Source organism: Myxine glutinosa, chromosome 2 (genome assembly GCF_964187855.1).
Source record: "Myxine glutinosa chromosome 2, kmMyxGlut1.1, whole genome shotgun sequence".
NCBI classification, from domain to species: Eukaryota; Metazoa; Chordata; class Myxini; order Myxiniformes; family Myxinidae; genus Myxine; species Myxine glutinosa.
This window is the reverse complement of record NC_136262.1, coordinates 115,905,833-115,921,801: the sequence shown is the minus strand read 5'-3', so window position 1 is coordinate 115,921,801 and position 15,969 is coordinate 115,905,833. Positions and strand designations below refer to the sequence as shown.

The 15,969-nt window shown below is 53.5% G+C and overlaps 1 protein-coding gene across 6 annotated transcripts in view; it reads right to left on the bottom strand.

The window, feature by feature from the left end:
• Positions 1–15,969, bottom strand: part of LOC137421372 (uncharacterized) — a 73,920-nt gene that overhangs the window by 19,273 nt on the left and 38,678 nt on the right. For 2 of the 6 annotated variants that reach the window (XM_078771480.1, XM_078771478.1), the window contains exons 1-3: positions 8,736–8,795; positions 8,158–8,213; positions 4,748–4,852 (exon numbers count right to left, since the gene is read on the bottom strand). In XM_078771480.1, coding sequence (XP_078627606.1) covers positions 4,748–4,852; positions 8,158–8,211 — 159 coding nt within the window. In that variant the 5' untranslated portion in view covers positions 8,212–8,213; positions 8,736–8,795. Of the gene's footprint in view, positions 1–4,747; positions 4,853–8,157; positions 8,369–8,735; positions 8,796–15,969 lie in introns of those variants that run through there. The other 4 variants (XM_078771479.1, XM_078771476.1, XM_078771477.1 and 1 more) reach the window with 3 other exon arrangements.

The window sequence follows — 15,969 nt, the reverse complement described above, 5'->3', positions numbered from 1 at the left end:
GACAAGCGGTAACATATAAACGTCTTTATTGTAAGACTACACTGTAACACTAAACTCCTCCGGGCTGGTCGCCCGGGGTATATCATGAGGCCACGCCTACCCCTCGGGCGTGGCCACCGCCCACTCGGTGCGTGGAATGATGTCACCACGCCAGTGGGCTTTTGTGTCCGCCACACGCGCCCCCCCAGAATTCCCGCGCACCTGGAGGGCCAGTTTGCGGGGCAGACGAATGACCCGGCCGAAGCGCCCCCTGGCGATCGGCGGCGTCCGGGGTGCAGGGATACCAGGTGGGATGCCCCTGGCTGCCCCTGGGATGGGTGCAGGACCGGTGGGCGCCGTGGCGGCGGGGCTGGGCGGTGCCGGGGGTCCGCCCGCAGGAGGGCGGCCCCGACGTGGGGGTCGGGCCACTGGCGGTGGATGGTCCACATCGAGGTGGGCCGGCTTGAGGCGGTCTACCGAAACGCGGTCAGGAGTACCGCCGATGTCCAGGGTGAAGTGCTTCGCCCCGGTCTCCAGCACGCGGAAAGGCCCGTCGTACGGGGGCCGCAGTGGTGTCCGATGGGCATCGTGGCGGACGAAGACGTACTCCGCCGTGCGAAGCTCCGGGGCGACGTGCGTCGGTGGGTGCCCGTGGCATGCCGTTGGCACCGGGGCGAACCTCTGGGCGGTCTCTTGCAGAGCGGAGGGCTGCTGTGCCGCGGACCATGGTGCCGTGGAGTCGGGGAGGAACTCGCCCGGCACCCGCAGCGGTTGCCCGAAAACCAACTCCGCCGCGGATGCGCGCAGGTCCTCCTTGGGCGCCGTCCGGAGGCCCAGCAGGACCCAGGGGAGCCTGTCGACCCAGCCGCCGTCGCGGAGGGTGGCCCGGAGCGCGGCCTTCAATGAGCGGTGAAATCGCTCACACAGGCCGTTAGCCTGGGGGTGGTAGGCCGTGGTTCGGTGCAGCCGGACCCCGAGCCCCTGCACAACCGCCCCCCAGAGCTCCGAGGTGAACTGGGGGCCGCGGTCGGATGAGATGTCTGAGGGGGCGCCGAACCGGGCGACCCAGGTGGCGATGAAAGCCTGCGCGACATCGGCCGCCGTTGTCGACGCCAAGGGCACGGCCTCCGGCCACCGGGTGGTGCGGTCCACCATGGTGAGGACGTAGGTGAAACCCCGCGAGGGGGGCAGAGGTCCCACCAGGTCCACGTGGACGTGGTCAAACCGGCGTTCCGGCACCGTGACGGGGCCAACGGGGCCTGGGTGTGCCGGTGCACCTTGGCGCGCTGGCACGCGAGGCACGTCCTGGCCCAGCCGCGGACGGCCTTCCGGAGGCCATGCCAGACGAACTTGTCGGCGATCAGCCTTTGGGAGGCCCTCGCGCCCGGGTGGGACAGGCCGTGGATGGCGTCAAACACCTGGCGCTGCCAGCCCGCGGGCACAATGGGGCGAGGACGCCCGAGGGAGACGTCGCACAAGAGAGCCGCGCCCGCGCCGTCGAACGGCACCTCGGTGACGCGGAGGCCCGTGACGGCGGTCCGCAAGGCCTGGACGTCGCGGTCAGCGGCCTGGTCCGCTGCCATCCGGGCATAGTCGATGCCGAGGTGGACTGCGTGGGCGACGGCCCGGGAAAGGCAATCCGCCACCGGGTTGTCCTTCCCCGCGACGTGCTGGATGTCCGTCGTGTACTCGGACACGGCCGAGAGGTGACGCTGCTGCCGGGCCGACCACGGCTCGGTGACCTTGCCCATCGCGAAGATCAGCGGCTTGTGGTCGACGAAGGCAGTGAACGCCCGGCCCTCGAGCAGATGGCGGAAGTGCCTGACCGCCAAGTGAAGTCCGAGCAACTCGCGGTCGAAGGTACTGTAACGGCGTTCGGGCGGGCGAAGCTGCCGGCTAAAGAACGCCAGCGGTTGCCAAGCTCCACGCACCCATTGCTCGTGCACCGCGCCCACCGCGTAGTCCGAGGCATCGGTGGTGAGGGCGATCGGTGCATCGGGCGCCGGGTGCGCGAGCATGGTGGCGTTAGCCAAGGCGAGCTTCGCGCCCGTGAACGCCGTGTCCATCTGCTCGGTCCAGGTAACGTCGCCTTTGCCCGGCTTACCTCGGAGAGCTTCGTGCAGGGGGCGCAGGAGCTGGGCGATACGGGGCAGGAACCGATGGTAAAAGTTCACCATGCCCAGGAACTCCTGCAGCCCTCTGATCGTGCGAGGGCGCGGAAACCCCTTCACCGCCTCCACCTTGGCCGGCAGGGGGACGGCGCCGTGCCTGGTGACACGGTGCCCCAGAAAATCGATTGTGGCGGCGCCGAACCGGCACTTTGCGGGGTTCACAATCAGGCCATGCTGGCCCAGGCGTTCGAAGAGCGTGCGGAGGTGGCGTAGGTGCTCTTCGCGGGACGCGCTGGCGACGAGGATATCGTCCAGGTAGACGTAGACAAAATCCAAGTCGCGCAGGACGCTGTCCATCAGTCGCTGGAACGCCTGAGCCGCATTCTTCAGACCGAAGGGCATGCGCAGGAACTCGAAGAGTCCGAATGGCGTGATGACCGCCGTCTTCGGGACGTCCTCCGGCCTGACGGGGACCTGATGGTAGCCGCGTATGAGGTCCACCTTCGAGAAGAAGGACCTGCCCGCCAAACGGGCGGAAAAGTCCTGAATGTGGGGGACGGGGTAGCGGTCGGGAGTCGTGGCGTCATTGAGACGGCGATAGTCCCCGCACGGTCGCCATCCCCCGCCGGGCTTCGGCACGATGTGCAGCGGCGACGCCCAAGCGCTCTCTGAGCGCCGAACGATGCCGAGTCGCTCCAGGGTAGCGAACTCCGCTTTTGCCACCGCCAGCTTCGTCGGCTCGAGGCGGCGTGCCCGGGCGTAGACCGGTGGCCCGACGGTGGGGATGTGATGGGCCACCCCGTGCTTGACGGCCCCCGCCGAGAAGGTGGGCCGCGTGAGGGCCGGGAAGCCGGCGAGGAGGCGGGTGAATGCGTCCGCTGCCGGAAGCGTACAGACCAACGTGGCCGGAACCGAATCGTTCGGCAAGCCGCTTGGCAAGCCGCTCGTTGAGCTGGGCAACGCACATGCGAGCGAGCTGAACGTCTCGGCCTGGACAAGCCGTCTGCGCTTGACGTCGACCAGGAGCCCATTAGCGCACAGGAAGTCCACGCCAAGCAGTGCCATGGGCACGTCGGCGGTGACGAACGTCCATCGGAAAACCTGCCCTCCAAACCGCAGAGAGAGGCAGCGTTTTCCGTACGTACGGATGGGCGTCCCGTTCGCGGCAAGCAGCGCGGGGCCCCCACCCGCGGCGTGCTTGTCTGACGTGCCGGCGGGAATGACACTCACCTGTGCTCCCGTGTCGCACAGGTAACGGCGCCCGGAGAAGGTGTCCGTTATGAACAGCAGGCTGCTCGAACGGCCGGCGCTCATCGCCACAATTGAGCGCCGGCCCGGGCGTTTCCCGACCCGTTGAAGGAGCACGGCGGATGACACCGCCGAGCTTCGTGGCCGAACTTGGCGTGGAACCAGCACCAGGTGGTGGAGCTGGAGGAGTGCGGCTGGCTCTGCCAGGCCGGTGGAGTCGACGGGTTTCCCCGCGGTGGCGGTTTTCGCCGCGGCGGTGGGCGGGGCGTGGCGGCGTTCACGAGGTGCGTATCAGCATGCTGCTGAACCACAGCGTGCTGTAGAAGATGATGCTGTGGAACATCAGCGTGCTGTAGAAGATGATGCTGTGGAACATCAGCGTGCTGTAGAAGATGATGCTGTGGAACATCAGCGTCGAAGGCCGTGACGGCCACGCCAACGCTCGCCCGCGTGTCCGAAGCGGCGAAGTACTTGTCCGCCTCGGCCGCCAATGCTCGGGGTTCCGTTAGCCCGGTCCCGGCCAACGCGAGGCGAACCTGCGCTGGAAGTTGGCGACGGAAAAGCGCCCGGAATAGCGAACCGGGGGCTTCGTCGCCCAACAGTGACAGCATATGGTCCATTCGGACCGACGGGCGCGTCTCACCGAGCTCGGGGAGATCCAGGAGGCGGTCGGCCCGTGCGTCGTCCGTGAGGCTGAACGTGGCTAGGAGTAGCCGCTTGAGTGCCTCGTACTTGTGGCCGTCCGGTGGGTGGCGAAGGACGGACACAACTCGAGCGGCCGTGCCGGGCCCGAGGGAGGCGACGACGTGGCAGTAGCGCGTGTCATCGCCGGTGAGGTGCCGAAGCTGAAATTGGGCTTCGGCCTGGACGAACCAGACTTCGGCCTGAGCCTCCCAAAATTCCGGAAGTTTGACGAAGGCGGCCATGGCGATGGCGTCGCGTGTGGAAGGATCGCTCCGGCAGATCCAACGTCAAGGGTCACCAGTAAAGCGCGGCGTTACGCGCGCTGCTTGTGAGCAAGGAGGAAGCGGACAAGCGGTAACATATAAACGTCTTTATTGTAAGACTACACTGTAACACTAAACTCCTCCGGGCTGGTCGCCCGGGGTATATCATGAGGCCACGCCTACCCCTCGGGCGTGGCCACCGCCCACTCGGTGCGTGGAATGATGTCACCACGCCAGTGGGCTTTTGTGTCCGCCACATAACCACCATTTTGACTTCTTTCAACTAGCGCAAGAATAAAAGACTTCTTTTTAACATCATGGTATTTTTTATCACGGGTTTCTGCTCATAAAAAGTTAATGAGGTTATCGAGTTTTAAAGAACTTGGTACACTGTGTAAGGTGTAGTGGTACACTGGTACACGGTATAAGGTGTAGTGACAATTATTCCGTAGTTTCACACACCGCATGCTTTCGCTGCCTCATGTCTGCAGAGAGCAGGAGGTGAAGTCGATCCAGACTTGCATTCATTCTCGCTCTTCTCTGTCTCTCCAGCATTGGTTTCAGTACCTGCAAATCACCCACGTGACAATGTACCTGGAGTAACAAACATTCCGGACTATGCAAACCAAGGTTACCATATGTCCGGTTTTTCCCCGGACATGTCCTCCTTTCCAGTCCTCAAATCCAGCCAGGTTTTTAAAATATATAAAAATGCCTGGGATTTTGCTATTTTGTTTGCAGTTTGCGGCGGTTTGCAGTCAAAATTAACCGAGTGTTCAGCACACCTAATGAGACTGCAGATACGACACCTCAATACGTAAAGGAGACTTTTTAAGTGTCCTCTTTTTCCAGTGTCCTTCTCCATAGTGTCCTCTTTTTTTTTTGGAGTGCCCCTCTCCAGTGTCCACTTTTTCAGTGTCCCTTTCTGAAGTGTCCTCTATTTTCAGTGTCCTTTTCTGGAATGTCCTCTTTTTCAGTGTCCCTTTCTGAAGTGTCCTTTTTTCAGTGTCCCTTGATGGAGTGTCCTCTATTTTCGGTGTCCCTTTATGGAGTGTCCTCTATTTTTCAGTATCCCTTTCTGAAGTGTCCTCTATTTTCAATGTCCCTTTCTGGAGTGTCCTCTATTTTCAATGTCACTCTCCAGAATGTCCCTTTTCAGTGTCTCTTTCTGGAGTGTCCTTTATTTTCAGTGTCCCTTTCTGGAGTGTCCTCTATTTTCAGTGTCCCTCTTCGGAATGTCCTTTTTCAGTGTCCCTTTATGGAGTCTCCTCTATTTTCAGTGTCCCTTTCTGGAGTGTCCTCTATTTTCAGTGTCACTCTTCGGAATGTCCTTTTTCAGTGTCCCTTTCTGGAGTGTCCTCTATTTTTAGTGTCCCTTTCTGGAGTGTCCACTTTTTCTGTGTCCCTTTCTGGAGTGTCCTCTATTTTCAGTGTCACTCTCCAGAGTGTCCACTTTTTTCAGTGTGTCCCTTTCAGGAGTGTCCCTCCCCGCAATGTCCTCTTTTTTAAAAAGTTCAAATATGGTAACCCGAATGCAAACGGCAGTGCACATATACATGGTCCCATGATGATTGAGTAATATGAGGAAGAGTGTGAGTGCTTTTACTGGTTAGATGACCATAAGGTCCAGACTTGTGTTTCACATACCAATCAGTATATAGAGTGTCCAATGTCCATATATCGAAAGAGTATGATGTGTCCATTCCTTATTGGTGTGGAGTGTCCGTACCAAAATGACACTGAGTGTCCGTACCGAAGTGATACTGAGTGTTCATACCAAACTGATACTGAGCGTACCAAAGTGATACTGAGTGTCCATACCAAAGTGATACTGAGTGTCCGTACCAAAGTGATACTGAGTGTCCATACCAAAGTGATACTGAGTGTCCGTACCAAAGTGACACTGAGTGTCCGTACCAAAGTGATACTGAGTGTCCATACCAAAGTGATACTGAGTGTCCATACCAAAGTGATACTGAGCGTACCAAAGTGATACTGAGTGTCCATACCAAAGTGATACTGAGTGTCCATACCAAAGTGACACTGAGTGTCCGTACCAAAGTGATACTGAGTGTCCATACCAAAGTGATACTGAGTGTCCATACCAAAGTGATACTGAGTGTCCGTACCAAAGTGACACTGAGTGTCCATACCAAAGTGATACTGAGTGTCCGTACCAAAGTGATACTGAGTGTCCGTACCAAAGTGATACTGAGTGTCCGTACCAAAGTGATACTGAGTGTCCGTACCAAAGTGATACTGAGTGTCCGTACCGAAGTGATACTAGGTATCCATACCAAAGTGATACTGAGTGTCCGTACCAAAGTGATACTGAGTGTCCGTACCAAAGTGACACTGAGTGTCCATACCAAAGTGATACTGAGTGTCCATACCAAAGTGATACTGAGTGTCCGTACCAAAGTGATACTGAGTGTCCGTACCAAAGTGATACTGAGTGTCCGTACCAAAGTGATACTGAGTGTCCGTACCAAAGTGATACTGAGTGTCCGTACCAAAGTGATACTGAGTGTCCGTACCGAAGTGATACTAGGTATCCATACCAAAGTGATACTGAGTGTCCGTACCAAAGTGATACTGAGTGTCCGTACCAAAGTGATACTGAGTGTTTGTACCGAAGTGATACTGAGTGTCCGTACCAAAGTGGTAGAGTGTTCGTACTGAAGTGATACTGAGTGTCTGTACCGAAGTGATACTGAGTGTCCGTACCGAAGTGATACTGAGTGTACGTACCGAAGTGATACTGAGTGTCCGTACCAAAGTGATACTGAGTGTCCGTACCGAAGTGATACTGAGTGTCCGTACCAAAGTGATACTGAGTGTCCGTACCAAAGTGAGACTGAGTGTTTGTACCGTAGTGATACTGAGTGTCCGTACGAAAGTGGTAGAGTGTTCGTACTGAAGTGATACTGAGTGTCTGTACCGAAGTGATACTGAGTGTACGTACCAAAGTGATACTGAGTGTTCGTACCAAAGTGATGCTGAATGTACGTACCAAAGTGATACTGAGTGTACGTACCAAAGTGATACTGAGTGTTCGTACCAAAGTGATGCTGAATGTACGTACCAAAGTGATACTGAGTGTTCGTACCAAAGTGATGCTGAATGTACGTACCAAAGTGATACTGAGTGTTCGTACCAAAGTGATGCTGAATGTACGTACCAAAGTGATACTGAGTGTCCGTACCAAAGTGATACTGAGTGTACGTACCGAAGTGATACTGAGTGTTCGTACCGAAGTGATACTGAGTGTACGTACCGAAGTGATACTGAGTGTACGTACCGAAGTGATACTGAGTGTACGTACCGAAGTGATACTGAGTGTACGTACCGAAGTGATACTGAGTGTACGTACCGAAGTGATACTGAGTGTACGTACCGAAGTGATACTGAGTGTACGTACCGAAGTGATACGGAGTGTACGTACCAAAGTGATACTGAGTGTACGTACCAAAGTGATACTGAGTGTACGTACCAAAGTGATACTGAGTGTACGTACCGAAGTGATACGGAGTGTACGTACCAAAGTGATACTGAGTGTATGTACCGGATTCAGTTTGGAGTGTCCCGATCACACAGCACCCTCATTACAGGTGCTTTTCTAACATCTCGATGCAAACACCAGAATTCCTTTCTGATGTATTTTTGCTTTTCTCCAATTCCATTCCATCCCCATTTTACTTGTTACTCTGCGCAGTTCTTTACGCAAACCCCCAAACAATGCGCCATGCGATGCTTTCCATACCTGGTCCATAAGTAACGTTCAAGAGTCATGACCATTGATCCAAAATGATTTCATACACACGTGAATGAAACATAAATGAGCGTTTAACAGTTTTTCGTTCCCCACGTACCTTAGTCTGACTGTGACTTGTTTTGTGCCCTGCGCAGCCGGATGGTCCCTCCATTCCTGATATTCCGAGAGAGAAAGGGAGAAAAGGAGGGAGACAGCGAGGGGACAACGATATGTGCGCGGGAGCTCACCGACCTCTATCTTATAGCCCCTCATACCATCACCCCCACCTCACCAACCTCTATCTTATAGTTATAGCCCCTCATACCATCACCCCCACCTCACCAACCTCTATCTTATAGTTATAGCCCCTCATACCATCACCCCCACCTCACCAACCTCTATCTTATAGTTATAGCCCCTCATACCATCACCCCCACCTCACCAACCTCTATCTTATAGTTATAGCCCCTCATACCATCACCCCCACCTCACCAACCTCTATCTTATAGTTATAGCCCCTCATACCATCACCCCCACCTCACCAACCTCTATCTTATAGTTATAGCCCCTCATACCATCACCCCCACCTCACCAACCTCTATCTTATAGTTATAGCCCCTCATACCATCACCCCCACCTCACCAACCTCTATCTTATAGTTATAGCCCCTCATACCATCACCCCCACCTCACCAACCTCTTTCTTATAGTTATAGCTCCTCATACCATCACCCCCAAACACATTTACTTTCTGTCTGCTGGACACAGTGAGGTGTCGCTTATAACTGATCAGTACCTTTCAAGCGGTGGTGTGAGAGGGTAGGAGGATGAGAGGTTGAGGGGAGGCTGGAGGGGAATTGGGTGGTGTGGAAGGCGAGGTTGGGGTGGGAGGAGGAGGGAGGGGAATGGGTGGTGTGGAGGGCGAGGCTGGGGTGGGAGGAGGGGATGGGAGGGGAATGAGTGGTGTGAAGGGGAGGAGGGAGGAGAATTGGCGGTGCGGAGGATGAGGATGAGGATGGGGTGGGAGGGAGGGGAAGTGGTTGTGTGGGAGGAGAGGGGAGGAAAGAGGGGATGGGGGTGCTGTGGAGGAGGGGGGGAGTAAGCAGAGAAGGTGGTGAGGAGGGGGAGGAAGTGGTTGTGTGGGAGGGGAGAAGGAGGAGGAAGGAAGGGTGGTGTAATGGGAGGAGAGGAGGAAGGGGAAGAGGTGAGGTGGGAGTCTAGAGGGAGTGGTTGGGTGAGAGGAGGGACCCCGTGTTGCCCGACAACCCCCGGTGCTGTTGCTCGTGAAAGTGGAAATGTTTCTCATTCAAAATCACAGCGAGATCGATGAGTTTTTTTTGTTTTTTTTTACCATATGCGATCATAAATGTGATTTTATTCCATATTTGGCCCTAAATACATCCAGCATCCAACTCGATCCTAATACGAATTGTTTGATGAGTTTTCACAAAAAGTGTCGACAAAAGTGACACTTATCAATTTATCCATCCCTCTATATGGCCTCCAGGTACGCACACCTGTCATTATAAACTGTCTCACCTGGGTTCGAATCCCAACCCTGCTCTAAACTGTCATCCTGGTGTTTGACAAAAGAATGATTCATCAAAGTGTTTATTCACCGTCCATCGGATGGACGTTAAATTGGGCGTCCCGTCTGCTGCAATTAGTTGGTGGACGATGAAGACCCCATGGTGTCCCTCTCAAAGAGGAGGCGAGTCATCGCCGGCACCTTGAACAATTTACAAATTACTGCAGTAACTACTGCTAAGAAGGCAATGGCAAACCACCCAGTGTAACCTTTACCAAGAAACTGCATCGACAATTCTGAACCTGTCGTCGAGGAAAACACCACATACAGTCACGTGAAAAAGTAGGTACACCCCATGTAAAGTTTTGACTTTTTCAACAAATTTCAACATACGGCTATTTGATCTTCATTTCAACAATATTGATAGATAAAGGTGATATAATATAACAAATATCATGAAACATTTACATTTTGTAGTCCATTGTATAATTTAAATAAACATAAATGCAAATTTCACATGTGGAAAAAGTAAGTACACCGTTGGCCCCCCTACATTTATCACTACTTCAAATACCTAACATTAGAATCAGGTGTACCAGCTCAGGTGCAAATGATTAGAACATCGTTAGAGAGGATCTTGGAGTAACCTGTCTTATTTAAACCTCAGACATTTCGTTTGGTTTTGCTCTTTGTTGTTGAAGTGTGCGGCGTCACCATGCCTAGATCAAAAGAGCTCTCTGAGGCCTTCAGAAAGAAGGTTATAGATGCTTACGAGTCTGGGAAAGGATTTAAAAAGATCTCCAAACAATTTGAAATCAATCATTCGACTGTCCGGAAGATCATCTACATGTGGAGAAGATTCCAAACAACTGCCAACTTGTTCGGGCCAGGCCGCCCCAGCAAGTTCAGCCCGAGAGCAGACCGCAAGATGCTGAAAGAAGTCTCTAAGAACCCCAGAATGTCACCACGGGACCTACAGGTAGCTCTTGCCACTGTTCATGTCAAAGTGCACGAGTCTACCATTAGAAAGAGGGTGCACAAATTTGATCTACATGGGAGGCGTGCCAGGAGGAAACCTTTGCTGTCCAGAAAGAACATCAGGGCAAAGCTAAAGTTTGCCAATGAACACCTCGGCAAAGACCAGCACTTCTGGAACAATGTGCTCTGGACAGATGAGTCAAAGGTAGAGCTATTTGGCCACAGTACCATAAAACATGTTTGGCGAAAACCAAAGACAGCATTTGACCACAAGAACCTGATACCAACTGTAAAGCATGGTGGTGGAAATATTATGGTTTGGGGCAGCTTTGCTGCATCAGGGCCTGGGCAGCTCACCATCATAGAATCCACTATGAATTCTTCATTGTACCAGAGGGTGCTTGAGGATAATGTGAGGCCATCTGTCAGAAAGTTGAAGCTCAACCGAAGGTGGACCTTGCAACATGACAATGACCCTAAACATACCAGTAAATCCACCATGGAATGGCTGAAAAGAAAGGAGGGTTCTGGAATGGCCAAGTCAAACCCCGGATCTAAATCCCACCGAGATGTTGTGGGGGGATTTGTGCATGTGATTTGTGCATTTCTTGCACATGATTTGTGCATCCCCTCCCCTCCAAAACTTCCCCATCACCCCTCCCCTCCAAATCTACCCCCTTGCCCCTCCCCTCCAAATCTTCCCCATCACCCATCCCTTTCAAATCTTCCCCCTTGCCCCTCCCCTCCAAATCTTCCCCATCACCCCTCCCCTCCAAAACTTCCCCATCACCCCTCCCCTCCAAATCTACCCCCTTGCCCCTCCCCTCCAAATCTTCCCCATCACCCATCTTTCAAATCTTCCCCCTTGCCCCTCCCCTCCAAATCTTCCCCATCACCCATCCCTTTCAAATCTCTCCCTTTGCCCGTTCCCTCCTAAACTCCCCCCACACCCCTCCCCTAAGAGACTCTCCCTCGCTCCTCCCCTCCTAGACTCCCCTCTCACCCCTCCTCAAAGCATCCTCCCCGCTTCTTCCCCCTTCCAACTTTCACCTTCATCTCCCCCAACCTTCTGCCTCGCTCTTCCCCCTCCTCAAATAACACCTCACTGTGCCTCACCCAATCACCATCAAAACTTTTGTCCGCCCCATTCTTCCCTTTCTCCAAGCTATTCTGAAATCTCTGACACACCTTCAACAGCTCTCCCCACCACTTTTTTTTTTTTTTTGATACAAGATCGAGGCTCGTGAAAGAGCTAAGAGGATAATGTTCCTCTTCACTTCCTCCTCTTCCACATCTTACCCTAACCCCCCCCCCCGTTCTGTATCCGATGCTCCCCCTTCCTCTTCATTAATGGTATGGACCTCAAACGTCCGGGGCCTTCGCTCAAACTTGACTGATCTCTCCATACAGGTTGCTTCTGACAAACCAGACGTGATCTGCTTAACAGAAACTTTCCTCCTTCATGATGTCTCTGATTCCTTGGTATCTCTCCCAGGTTACTCCCTCCTCCGGTATGATAGACCTGAGCCTCGTCCTGGAGGTGGGGTTGCTACCTTTATAAAAAAAACTCTTCCTCACTCGCCCTGCACTGCCCTCTCTCCACCTCACCCCCAGGAATACCTTTGGCTACGGCTTCCACTTCGCTCCCACCTTTTGTTCATATTGTCACGCAACCGCAATTAACACCACAGTTGCGGATGGCCAATTGCGAGGCTTTTAACTCCCGAGGCGAAAACTCAATAGCGGATTCCAAATCAGGCACAAACGCGCGGAATGGCGGACACAGCAAAGCTCCGCAGCCTTACCGATTAAAATCCAACAGGAAACTGCGTTCAGATATATTCAGAAAATAATATAAGGATTTATTAACGGTTCCGAGAACAAAGAAATATGATGCTCTAAACCCCCTATATGGAGTACTCCCGCTCAACAGAGTTATTAAACAAACCACAGGGCAGATGACGAAATGAACAAAGAGGGTGTGTGTGTGTGGTGCGTTCTTAGCTTTGCTCGCTCGGGAGCGTGGCGTGGAGATCGTGCAGGCCTCGGATGGCTAGGCCCTGACACGTGGGCGGGAGTGGTCTCCCCGACGCGACTCGCTCGCCGACCCCAGTCCTCTCGTCCCGCAATTCTCAAACGCTCGCCCCGTCCGAAGGACCACGGTTTCTAGGGCTGCCGTCTCTGCCCGGCGCCTTGGAGATCGTGAGTGGTTGGCGATGGTGCGCAAGAGGCCACGAATACGGCCAACAATGGGGCGAACCTCGGCACGACAGCCGCCCACGCGATCCAATCGCAGGGAAGATGGAGGGAACGAAGGCAGGAAAGAACGAGAGGGGAAAAATGTCCAGTGCACTCTATCACGACTGAATCCTCTCAGCTCCCCCAAATGGCGTCTGCTCTGCCTCGTGTCCAACTCCGAACTCCTCTTCTTCTCCTTCGTGTCGTCACTTCCCTCACGCACTGTCCCGCCCTCTCGTGACGTCCATTCGTCCGCCCTTCCCCATGACGTCAAAAGATCCACCCCCTTCTCATCGTGTCTCAGCAGGGTGCGTTTTGGTTGGTGTTGTTCCATTGATGTAAAAGGGCAGGGAATTAATTAATGTAGGTGTGCTTGGGGCATGAATTCCTACTGTCTAGGTGCGATGCCAAAAGGGACATTGGATTGACCACAGGGGTGGGAAAACACACAAAGTTACCCTTATCGCCCTAACTACTTAACACTTCCTGTCCCCGTACAGGAAATATATACGCAATTATCCCGGCATACGCCTACACATACTAACTTAAAGGTACATGGTGGGTTCTAGCTATCGCGACATCCCGGAGCATTTTACCTACTCAGATCTACTCTGCTCTACATATTGCTCTACCATAATTCATAACAATATGTGTGTTGTACCATCCACCAAACAGTGATGACTCCATCTACATCTCGCTGTCTGATAATATGGACCAGCTTCTATCTACCCATCCCAACTCTCTCTTCCTCATATGTAGTGATTTCAATTGTCATCATGCCAGTTGGCTGGGTGTGGGTACCTGTTACGTGGTCCCCTCGGTGAATACCTGGTCTCGGTGACCCCCGGACCGTGAGAGGAACTTCGCCAGAAAGTTGTATGCGCTTTCGCCACGCAATCCATATGAATTCCACCCAAGAGAAAACTGATGTTCAAGAATATATTTCAATGGTAATGATACCATACCATTTCAATGATACAACCACGGAGATTTTCCCCGAGCAATCCACCATCAACAATTCACAATCCCCAATCAATCCCCTAGACGAGTAAGATGGCCATCTTATATATGTGTGTCCCCTTCTGTACTCACGACCCCCTTTTGGTCTCTGCCCCTCACAATGTCTCTGGGCCCCTCCTGACCAAGATGCTGGTCGGCGTCGCCGCACTCGGGCGGTTGAACGAACCCCGGGTGGACGTGTCTCCACCGGGCAGGTATCGTACCAGGCACCACGGCTGCAGCCCCTCGTGGCCACGCGAAGCGGGTACGGTAAAGCAAGCCAAAAGCCCCACGCCGCTTGCCAGGCGTGTTAGGCCCCAACGTGCGACCCGGACGCGTCTTTTTAGACGGTGCCGCGAACGGTGCCAGACGCGGGGTCGATGCACGGCCCCACGTCAACTTGACGTCTCCACCGGGTAAGTACACGTCCCAGTAACTCCTCTCGCCAGACGGGCTTCGGAACGCCGCTTTTCCACGCGGCGCAAGGTCGATCCCACCTTTCGTCGGAGCGGGGCGAGGAAGAAGACTACTCGTCGCTTTTCTTCCTCGTGTCTTTTTTTCTTCCGTTTCCGGTTTCTTTTTCCGAAGGGCTCCTGACCCTCCAACCACAACAACCCTTAATCTACTACACATGGATAAGCAAAGACCTGAATGGTAATTCACATACATTCACATAAATATGTAACACTCCCCCCCTTCAAGAAAGAAAGTTTGAACCCAGCGAAAACTTTCTTTGCCGGCCAATTTGGAGAAACAAACCAGATAACTCAACCCCCCCACCTTATCAGTTCCCCCCGGGCACAGTTATCACTTAAAAATAAAGCAACCAAAATTTCACCACAACCCCTCCAGATTACTCACTCTGGACTAAGCACCAGCAACGACATTGTCCCTGCCAAATCAAACTCCATCTCATGACCCTCTGACTTTGACCGTCAGTTTCTTGTGAATGAAGGTTAAGGGGTTGATCAAAGATCCAAAGTTAAGCAACTCGATAGCACTTTTTCCGGGAGGCCAAGCCGAGTATTCACTACATGGATGCCTTTAGGAACGTGGAGTTCACGGTTAGTCCGTGCAGGAAAGTTCTCTACATGGGCGCCTTGAGGAACGTGGAGTTCACGGTTAGTCCGTGCATGAAAGTTCACTACATGGACGCCTTTAGGAACGGCGTTCACGGTTAATCCGTGTAGGAATCTTGGCTCGGCGGCTCCGCCGCATTCAGTGCTTCAACTTCTCAGAACTTCCCTAATAATTATGGTGGGACCACTTGTCCCTGTAGTCCCATGAATAGCGGTCTCCTTCTCGGCCACTACTTTGCCAATCCTTCCTTCGGGAGCTGCCGTAACTCAGGGAGCCTCCCTAATAATATTGATTGCGGCCACCACCAAAACTACCGCCCAGTTGTCCACTCCTGTAGACCTCTCGACGCCTACGAAATGCCTTCCCTACTGTTATGGTCCGACCCTCCAAATCCTTGCCATTCCAATTCTTCTCTGCCTCTCTGGCGTCTTTTGTGCTGGCAAACGTGACAAAGCCGAACCCTCTTGACTGTTGCGTTTCCCAGTCTCTTACCAACCGCACTTCCACCAGCGGCCCATATCTGTTGAAGACAGAGGTCAGAACTTCTTCCTCTGTTTTGAAGTTCAGTCCCCCTACAAATAACTTGGCACTTTTGTCGCCATCCCGAGCTGGTGTGGTGTTATTTTCCCTGCTGGGCTCTTTACCAACCCTCAGGTTACCATAAACTTGACCCCCGGCCAAATCATTCCCGATAACCACAGATACACCCTCTACAGGAAGCGTGGCTTGTAAACCGACGGTGACCGGTCCTGACACCAAATCGGACTCCAAATGGATGACATGAAGTGGAGCACTAACACCGCCCCCGATCCCCTGTAAACGAACACTATCCCCCGTTGCCGTCTCCTCGGACCATGGCAAAATGCCTTCAAGCATTAAAGATTGATGTGCTCCTGTGTCCCTCAATATCCTAACCGGTCTCCGGTTAGTCGAGGCTCCATCCAGTGACACAAACCCCTCTGAAATAAATGGTTGGTAACCCTTTTGATGGCGATTTCTCACAATGGCCATTGCATTTGGAGTCGTAATAGTCGGACTCCACTCTGGGTCTTCCCTTTTCATGCGGTAACAACTGGACATCAAGTGTCCAGGTTTCTTGCAAAAAGCG